The sequence below is a fragment of the Cyprinus carpio genome, chromosome A15, assembly GCF_018340385.1.
Source record: "Cyprinus carpio isolate SPL01 chromosome A15, ASM1834038v1, whole genome shotgun sequence".
NCBI lineage: Eukaryota > Metazoa > Chordata > Actinopteri > Cypriniformes > Cyprinidae > Cyprinus > Cyprinus carpio.
This window is the reverse complement of record NC_056586.1, coordinates 21,959,266-21,969,782: the sequence shown is the minus strand read 5'-3', so window position 1 is coordinate 21,969,782 and position 10,517 is coordinate 21,959,266. Positions and strand designations below refer to the sequence as shown.

General features: G+C 38.7%; 1 protein-coding gene across 1 annotated transcript in view; it reads left to right on the top strand.

Moving 5' to 3' along the window:
- Positions 1–8,578: 8,578 nt before the first annotated feature.
- LOC109059377 (paired like homeobox 2A) overlaps positions 8,579–10,517 on the top strand; it is a 4,509-nt gene continuing 2,570 nt past the window's right edge. The window contains exons 1-2 of the mRNA XM_019076573.2: positions 8,579–9,448; positions 10,490–10,517. The exon at positions 10,490–10,517 is cut by the window's right edge and continues 160 nt beyond it. Coding sequence (XP_018932118.2) covers positions 9,226–9,448; positions 10,490–10,517 — 251 coding nt within the window. The 5' untranslated portion in view covers positions 8,579–9,225. The remainder of the gene's footprint in view (positions 9,449–10,489) is intronic.

Sequence of the window (10,517 nt, the reverse complement as noted above, 5' to 3'; positions counted from 1 at the left end):
AGGAAATTTACTAAATATCATCAATGGAACAATGATCTTTACTTAATATTCGCTAATGATTTTTGTCATAAAGAAAAAAATGTATCATTTTGACCCATACAATGTATTGAGTTGTCTATTTCTACATTTCTGATATAGCCAGGCAGGGCACAACATTATATAATAATGTTTATGAAATATTATAACATTTATTAAATATTATTATAATAAATATCATAATATTATATTTTTATGTTTTTTTAATATTGTTTTATTTGATTTATTATTATTTTATTTTTTTTGATATTTTATAATTTTTTTTTAATATTTTTTAACATTTATTAAATATTATTATAATAAATATCATAAACAACATCGGGAAACTGAGTATGCTATAAATTAACAGCTTTATTTTATGGTGTGTAATTATGCATTGGCTCCACAACTGTTTTAGCAGAACTAAGTACTGAGAAAAAGATGACCCAGAAGAGTGACAACAATTAGTGAAAATAATCAACTAAAACAAAGAAAACGCATAAAATGTGGCTTTGGTTAAAACATTTTTGGCAAAGTTTTACCCTGCTGATAAAAAATAAAAAATGGCATAAAATAATCTATTTCATTTCCTAAGTTGCATTTTTAAACTTAATAACAAAAACCCTTAATTTCTTTTCCCCTAATAAATCATTAACACAAATGGAATTTTTTGTCCACATGCCTCATGAATTGTCCATCTTTATTAAAACTGATTTTTTTTGGTTAGCTATTTCAATAGTGGAAAAAGGAGAAAAAAAACTATTGTTGTGTGATCATGCACTGTAGTAATTATGTTCGAAAAGTTAGACTTAGCCTCCAAGCATAGATTAATAATAAACAGGGAAGCATCTTGTGCAACACATTATTGGTATAAGGTCACTGTTTGAAGGAGATGAAATAATTATCACTTTATGAAACCTGGGTGTGTAAAATTTACATGAAGAGCTTTGCAATCAAATATGTACACACACACATCTGAATGAGGTTTTGACTACTCGGCAGATTTAAATTTGAATTACAATCATGAGTTTATTATATCCAGTGTTTTCTGCAATTTAACTTGAAATATGATCCCTCATGAACATTGGGGAGTGTGTGTAGCGTGTGTCTAGTGTAGTTTGCGGGTAGTATTCCGAAGAGGGTAGAGCAGGGTTTGGCGTGTTGTTCTGTACACAGAGGTGCCAATCTGGTCCTGAATTAACCTGCTATATTACATTATTCTCTTCCTACTAATTAAAGCGATATGGAATTTTGAATCACATGAGCGTATTTTTGAATGCTTATTAATTTGGTTGATGGCGACTTTAGAGAATTATCCTTTAAACTCATAACACTATTTTGTTTACTTTATCATCTAAATTATATGCCAGAACATTTTGTTTTAATGGAACTATTAACGAGGATTCAGAGCTTTACCTCATAATATACCTGGGGGTTACAAGTTTTTGAATCAAGGTGTTTTTTTCTTGGTGTCAGTTCTGACCTTTAAAAGTAATCGGGAAATTATGGCTATGTGTTATTGCAACTGAATTAATATTAAAGTGCCCCAGGTCAAACTTGGTTACTTCCTTGGAATCATCACAGGGCCAAGCCCTAATTTGTCTCAAAAGGTGGATTATTTTTTAGTAACACGCTGCAATTAGTCTGCCGGTGTGTGTCGTTGGCTCTCCGTCTGGAGCAAACAATAAATCAATGAACCAGATGCTTTCTTTGGGTGTTTTTCATTGTGCCTGAACCACAAAAAAAAATATATCTGCATTTTGTGACATTAATATGGATCTTTCACAATAAGCAATAAAATAAGAAGCACAATACAATAACATTGTACACACTGACCTTTGATGATCAGGCAACATTTACGACTAGATCAGTCAGATCCCTGGTGCACTTGTTAAATGCTTCAGAAACTAATAAACACTGACAGCCCAGTACGGTCTTTCGCTCTTTTCTGGCTAGATGGTTGTGCTAATTATGCATTTAGTGACTGAGAAATATTGTAATCTAGAGCTAACTGTACATCCCCTCACCTCCCATGATTACAGGATAGATGCCAGAGTTTGATTGGTTGCGTGTATGTAATTATGCTTAATTGATTTCCTTATTCTCGTCACTAGGAGGTAGTAGCATCCCTCGTAACCACTGTGTTTGATTATTTGGGTTTGATTATTTTTATTTGTTTGTTATTTATTTTTTGTTTTTTTTTTAGTGTGTACATTTAACGTGGATTTTTAAATGTGGATTAATGGTTTTATTAGTTGTGTTTAATTATGATTTAATCTGGGAATCCAAGGCAATAGAGACACTTTTCCTCGTGAGGAGATTCGTGGAGAAAATAAATCAAGTCTGTTTTGTCTCAAATATTCAGTTTGGCTTCACATGTGTAAAAGCACAGAAGTCCAGCTGGTTGTGAGGAACGGTCTTCATCAAATCCTGCAGAAACATCTGGAACATGAAGATCTTCAGCTGCTGTTGTGTTTAGTGCAGGTTCACTCTCCTGCCGGGCATGTCATGGTTTTTGTTGGTTGTTGCTACACAAAGCCGTCAATAGGTAGTGAGAAAGTGGAATATAGAAGTTCATTGTTCTATGGTGGCATGCTGTCTATTTGGCTGGATGATGTTTGGAAAGTTTATTCTCTTTTATTTGGATGTGTTCTGGTTTATGAATTTATTAGTTTTGAGGAATGTGGTGATCTCTGCAGGACGTAGTTAAGCACAAAGCTCGAGAAGAGAGTGTGATGTGTGGTGAGTGTGAGAGAGTGTGTTTGTGTGTTGTAAGAGAGAGCCATGGTGGAATGCAGAGGGGAGTGACGAAAGAGGTGTGTGTGTGTGTGTGTGTGTTGTGGGAATGCATCACACACACATTCCTTCGTTTTTCTCTGCATCCTTTCTGTTCTTTACACATGCTAGAGATTACCTTTTTTACTTCGCTCCTTGTGGGGGATGAAATTAGCATCTTAAAACAGAGCCCCCCTGCCCCTGCCTGCCCGGACCCTCCCACAAACACTCACAACACACAACCACACAAACTCACACAACACACCACACACACGACAAACACACCACCATACACACCAATTACAAACCACACACCATACACACACACACACCCATACGACAGTCAACACGCACACATACATCGGAATACAAGACAGTCCCAACATACAGTAAAACAGTCTATCTGTGTGTATGTGTGTGTGTGTGTGTGTGTGTGTGATGGGTGTGTGTATGGCATGATTTTCCGTTTCAGTGCTTTTCAGTTTTTTTTTTCATACTTGGAGTATTGTGGATGCAAACTGCCCTGGCCGTTGATGTTCAGTCGTCAGTGCTTTCAGTGTTTTTGCAGTATTTTGGACACAAACGCTGCGTTGATGTCAGTCTGTTCACATCAGAATGTTTTTTTATTTATTTTTATCTTGAGTTAATTGGTGGTTGTTTTTTGTTTTTTTGATTAATTTACATATCTGAGATGATGAATGTGTTGTTATCCTATTTTAGAGCTGCTTTACACTGTAACACTGTAAATCACACAGTGACAGGGACACTGTGACAAGCATTCACTTAAAACTGTTTGAAGTGAAGGCTGAGATAGAAGGAAAACTGCAATCTTTACATAATAAAAATAAAAATAAAGCATTAATAATAAGAATTAAAATAGAGAGGAAAAACTAAGTTGAAAGATATTGTAGAAGTCTGATGTTTTAGAAGTCTGTTTGAGAATAATGGAAAGTTGAATAGAGATGTGAATGATGTGGAGCTGTGTTTGAGAAGATGCTGCAGCAGCAGATCTCATGTTACTGACAAAACCTCCTTCAGCCTCTAACAGAGTCCAATTCAATTATAAACCGAGAGAGAGAGACAGCTTTTATTCCTCTGTCTCACACACACACAATCACACACTCTCACATGTAATGCCTGTCTGTGTGTGTGTGTGTGTGTCTGTGTGTCTGTGTGTCTGTGTGTGTAATGATGATCCTCTGTCAGAGTCTTAACTGATCCAGCACACACACACACACACACACACAGCCGTGAACGTCTCTCGTCCATTAACGTGTGTGTCCGTGTCTTTTAACGGCTGCTGCTCTCTCGTCTCTCTCCGGACAAACCTGCAGGAACAGAGAATTATTGATTTACCATTTACAGTCCTGTAGCTCTGCATCTGAGAGATGAGAAATTAGACTGAGAGACAGACAGATGCAGCATGTCCCGCTTCTGTGTCTCTCTCTGTCCCAGATAACAGAGGAGCTTCTCATAACTTCGAGAAAAAACGCTCTTCCAGTAACATTCATTCAGAGTTATCTGATCTTAAATCATGTTTACACAGCGTTAGCACAAAATCATTACTGATACATCTTTCATGGAATGTTTTTTCACGTCTGACGTTTTTTTAGATGTTGCTACTTGTTTCAGAACGTTCAGAGAACATTCAAATGTAACGTTCCCAGGATGTTTGCAAGATGATACAATGTAACATTTGAATTACCAAGGGGGAAAAAAAATTAAACCGTCTAAGAGAACGTGTCAGAGCCCATTCAGAAATAACGTTTTCATAACTTAATGTGAATGTTAGCAAAACGTTCTTAGAACATTTTTGTTTGATATATATATATAGAGAGAGAGAGAGAGAGAACTGTTAATATAGATATACAAAAGTTTGGTTTTGACAAGTGACAGTTTGATCAGTTTGTCAATAGGTTTAAATTATTTTATATGTAATGTTTGCATATTGCTTTATATGTGTAAATTATTTTTGCTTTATCATGCAAATAGAACGCTACAGTTCAAGTATTGTGTTCACACTGCAAACTGCATGACTTTATATAATCACATATAGTTAGGCCTATATAGCAAACGTTGTTCAATGCATTTATCAATGCACAAAGTTGCGCACAGCTTCACTAATTCCTCCTCGCATGTTTTATTTTGAAGCGTTCTTGTTTATTGCATGATCGCATTTGTTCATGCACTCCGTCTACGCTTTTTTGCATCGCTCTCTTAATATTTTTACTATGCAAAATCTGTTTAATAAAAAGAAAATGCGTCATTATAGCTTGTCTGAGCACATATGCGCAGCTGAGTGCTTGAGGGCGGATGTGATATCAGGTATCTGTTACCTGCTGCTGTAACAGAACGCTACTGTTCCCATCATTCACCTTCATATTTCAACAGGAACATCTGTGCGCCACACATGTCCAAAAACAGCACTGGAAACAGAGGCGTTTGCCGTGACGCGCGCGCGCTTCGACAGTCGTTGCTCTCAGATGAACGTAAGAGGGAAATAAAAGAGCCCTAAAAGCGCAAGCAGCTTCTCTTCTGTCTTCTGTCTCTTTTTGAAAGACTAGGGGAAAAATCCATTCTGCCTAATTCAAAGCTTGCTCTGGGACAGCTCGCGTGGCAGATTGCAGGCTAATTAGTTTAGAGGAGAGTGTAATTTGATTAAGTTTGCACAGGTCTCGCGCAGCGCCGGTTGTGTCGGGCTCTGAGCGCGCGGGGCCCCGGAGCCCTGATCTGATTAACGCTTCTGCCCATTACAGCCTCTCCAGCTGCTGCCACAACACACTCCATCAGCAACCACAGAATATGATGCTATTTTAGTTGTTTCATAAACATTCGTCAGTTGCAAACTGGTTCTTTTTTCTCTTTGTTTAATATATAAATGTAGCCTATGTATTTGGCAGAACTTCATCAGAGCTCTATATAGCCTCGGATATTTAAAATACAACGAAGGCCTGTTTGGTTTTGTCTTACGTTTTATATATTTCGTGCTATTCTAATATAGCCCTATATTCATTGGTTTATTAGACACTTTTGTGACTGTCAATTAATCGATTCAAAGCGTCCAAAATATGAATCCTACATTTATATATATTAGAAAATAGTTTATATAGTAATTCCAATTGCGTTATGAAAACAAAAATGCATTAGTGAACAGATCGAACAGTCTGGATTATTTTCATGATAATAAACTATAAAAAATAAATATAAAAAACGCAGCTTTTGGGGGCTGTGCAATTTGTTTATGAAAAAATACTGATTTAATTATTATGAAATTATTTTTATTGCACTCTTAAAAAGGGTTTTTGTAGTAATGCCATAAAATCAGTGATCAGTTCTCAAAACAATCATTTTTTTTATTAATGTAAGAACATTTTTGAATAATCTAAAGAACCTTTTCTAGTATGAAGAACCTTTTGCGCTACGGATGTTAAAGGTTCTTCGTGGAGCCACCGATGCCAGTGAAGAACGTTTACTTTTTCAGAAGGTATTGTTATTATTTATTTAATGATTTATTGTCCGTTTTATGTCTTAACAGAGATAAGACATTAATAATAAATGTAAGTCGGTATTTGCATTTTGCACGCAACAGTTTCCTTCATCCCAAATGCGTCCTGAAAGAGTTTCTGTTCTCTATTTGCAGAGGGGAATGTGTTCTGGGTCAGAAGTCGGACCCGGAGACACGGGGCCCGTCTGCTCGGTGTCAGGGGTGAGTTTGCAGGAGAAGTGAACCTGGTTCACCAGCACACACACACACCCGCTAATCTCTTCAAAGCCTCGCGCTCGCATCTGACTTTCAAATCCGAGTGTTTGTCTTGAAAATGGGCTCTAATCCCGACCAGACCAGCACCTTTAAAATTCATTGGCGATTAACGGAAACAGTAACGAGGCTCTTTCTCATTCATGGCGCTTGTGTAAATAACAGGCGGGAGTCTGAGAGAGATGCTGTGATTGACAGCTGAGAGCTGTGATTGACAGGTCAGCCCGAGCGCAGCGAGTTTCATCTTTTAAATTCTGGCATGCGCGCTGGTGATCGATAGTTACACTAACCAGCGTTTAACATTAGTGCACTTACTGTCCGAGAGGCTCCATTAATTTCTCCATAGTTTTAAAACACTCATATTTTGCTTTGCCATCACAAAAAAAAGGCATTTTCCGAGCACGAAATAAAGAAATGAAAAGCCGAGGGTCTCGTGCTCTCCGGGACTAATTGAATTGTGCTTGGGTTGGTTTGGTTTGGCTGACAGTAATCGCATCCGATGGTCGGGCCATTAAAGCGAGGCGCGCGTCTCCCGGTGACCGATCACTGCTGAATGCAGATTGAGCTAATGAGAGAGAGAGATTGGTGAGAGAGAGAGAGAGGATGAAGGATCGGAAACGGATGAGACGCGACGCGTCTGCTTGACGCATGGCACCGGTGACCCGTCTGAAAGCCGGCGGGCGTGCAGCGGGTGGCACGAGAGAAAGCCCCGCATCTGTAGGGTTTCCATGAGAATCACGGGTCTAAAAGTCACCGCGCACCCGCTCGACAAACATATGCTATTCACTACAGACACAACTGTTTTTCTTTTGTTTATGTATTGACAATTTAGAACATTTTTACGAGGGAAAATAAAGTTTATAGTCATACAGTTAAAATGGATCCATAAAAACAAAACAATACTGTCGCGTGTCGTTGGTGCATATCATAAAATTATAATTAGCCTAATATATAATAACAATAAATCAGTACATTATAATAAACAAATACACTTAAATATTAAATCATTATATTAATTAAATTGTTAATTTCTATTATGTATTTTTTTATTTCATTCGTTCTGCTTTTGCGTATTTCTTTAATATTCATGATATTCTAATATTCGTTCATTAGCATGCCATTTTTCCACATAAGTCATATTAAGTTTGCTTTAATGAAAGCTTTTAAGGCCTCGGTCGGCGCGTGACGGATGGTTCCGTTTGTTTTGAGACGCTGAATCTCACGCACGCGCACACAGGTGAGCTCGGAGCTGCTGTCAGGTGTTCACGGATACGTGCACGTGCTGAAAGGCTTCACTCGGGATCCGTGGCGACTTGTTGCAGGCGTGCGTTTATCGTCACATCCCGGTACAGACGTTAATCCGCGCGGGTAATGTGGCCGCTGATGGATGGAGTCTCCGCCGCCGCCGCTCACCCGAGATCAGCCAAATGCGCCGTGATGCGCCTCTCCGGGATAACCGGGCTACGGGCGCAGATTCCCGCTGTCTGCAGGGTCAGAAGTCAAAAGTCAAACGAGCACCCGAAACGAATCCGTGTTCTTTAAAATGACACGTATGACTGAAATATGCCGTGTTTACATACAAACCAATTTTGTCCCAGATTTGACAGCAGAGATTTCCGGTTAAATGCGATTATTACTGCCTAATTTTGCATTTGATTTTAATGTTAAATGTATATGTATGTATTTACAACAATAAATTGTTGTTCGATGAAATTTTATCATTTTATGACGAAACAAACTGATAAATTAAATAAAGTAAAAAAAAAGTGTGGCTATAACAGCATCGATGATATGCATCTAATTATTTTTATTATTAGCCTATTATTTCATCACGTTTTCATGGGTTCACCACATGTAACTCAGATCAAATAATTTCTGGTGTGTAATAGCGACCGACAGCAAACAGATGCGCGTGATCGTGAGCAGCAGGTTTCTGATGAAGAATTAACGAACAAAATTAACGCGTTTAAGTCGACACTGATTAACATTTAATCTGAACACGCGTTTATTTTATTTAATTCAACTTCTAAAGTCTACATTTGGCTCTCCTGCTCAACTCGAAGAGGTTTCGTGGTTTAAATAAAGGCCATTATTGCTACAATCAAATTAAAGCTCATCTCACACTACCACCAGAGCCACATTAAAGCTCAAACAATCCCACAATTCATTTAGCATGCGCCCATTAGCTGCTCTTGAAAACTCACCCATTCTCACCTTAATAACATTAGTCTTAATAGCCATTAATAGTCATTTATTTATAATTATATTTGCTTGCGCGCGCGCGAGGCTTATATCTGCGCGCGCTGAATGGAATAAACGCACAAAGAGATTCCAAAGGAGCAAATATAAAGGAGCTGAGCGCTGAGGAAACTGACCAGGAGGAGGATGATGGAAAGGGTTAACGCGGAGGTGCATTAGAGATGCATGGAGGAGCAGAGGGGAGGAGGCGCTCAGCGCTGAGACATTGTCATGCAAACAGAGACCACCGCCTCGCCATTGTCTCCCGGACACCAACTTTATTATAAACACACCGCGAGCCGCCCGCCGCAGCAGAGCACCGGAACACCGGCACTGAGGGACACGCGCTGGATACCTCGAGAAAACCACGCGTTCCGCTGGAGTTTGACGCCGGTACCGGACACTTCGCGCACCCACCCGCGTCTCCGTCCGCCCTCCACATGTACAAAATGGATTACTCGTACCTGAACACGTATGACTCGTGCATGGCTGCGATGGAGGCGTCGGCGTACGCGGACTTTAACTCGTGCAGCCAGGCCAACACGTTCCAGTACAACCCGATCCGAACCGGCTTCAGCTCGAGCCCCGGCTGCGCTCCGCTCGGTTCGGCCAGCTGCACCCTGGGCGCGCTGCGGGAGCACCAGCCCGCGCCCTACTCCACAGGTAACACACACACAGCACTAGAGTCACACACAGACCAAAAAATGTCATAGATGAGAGGATAGACGCTCAAGAGATTGAAGCTCTTCATAAATACAATGTGACTTTTAAATATAATAACAGGTGTCAAGACGCATCACCGAGCTCCAGAAATCCTCGAACAGGTGATCCGAAACTGTTTTTTTCTCATTTTAAATTTAAAGCTCATTTTGGATTATTTAATTATGAATTAAAGGAATAATTCGTCTTTAAAATCTGGAAAGTCAAACTAGAATCCTAGTTAAATGTGACTGAATTTAATCATTTGATGCGCAAATTCATTTAAAGTAATTAATTTAATTATGTCCTACAGATCTATAATCAAACAGAGCGTTTATTAGAAATAAACAATGAGGAACGAATTCATCCTGTTTCTGTGCGGTACATGAATTATTCATTTCACGGAATTCACACAGAAATTGTGTCACTTAATTTAAAAGTAAAACATTGTAATTTAAGAATAGTTAAGTCTGTAAGTACTCTCATAAACTGACGCCATAAATGTTGTTTTTATACTTTGATTTTCTTGATGTGTTTCTATGGAAGTCCGTTTCCGCCACTGAATAAAAAATAAAACAAGATAATTGCTACTTTTTATCTCACAATTCGTTCGAGTTTTTTGAGTTTTTTAATTTTGGGTTTTTGATTTATAATTGCGAGATATAAACTCGCTATTCCGAGAAAAAAAAGTCAGAATTGTGAGATAAAAAGTCGCAATTATCTTGTTTTGTTTATTTATTCAGTGGCGGAAACGGACTTCCATACGCTTCTGCAGAATGAATGCAGAAAAACGAGAATACTGATTGTTTAAAAGAAGATGTATTTATGGGCAATCTTACAAATAGGAGATCATCTTTCTTTCTTTCTGTCTGTCTTTTTTTCTCTATCTTTCTTTCTTTCTTTCTTTCCTAAACACCTCACGCCTCATATTTCCTCTCAACGCGCGTCAGAAATCTCTCCTCTGCTGTTCTGCCCGTTACTGACTGATCTTCGCTCCTCTTTCAGTTCCGTACAAGTTCTTCTCGGACGCGTC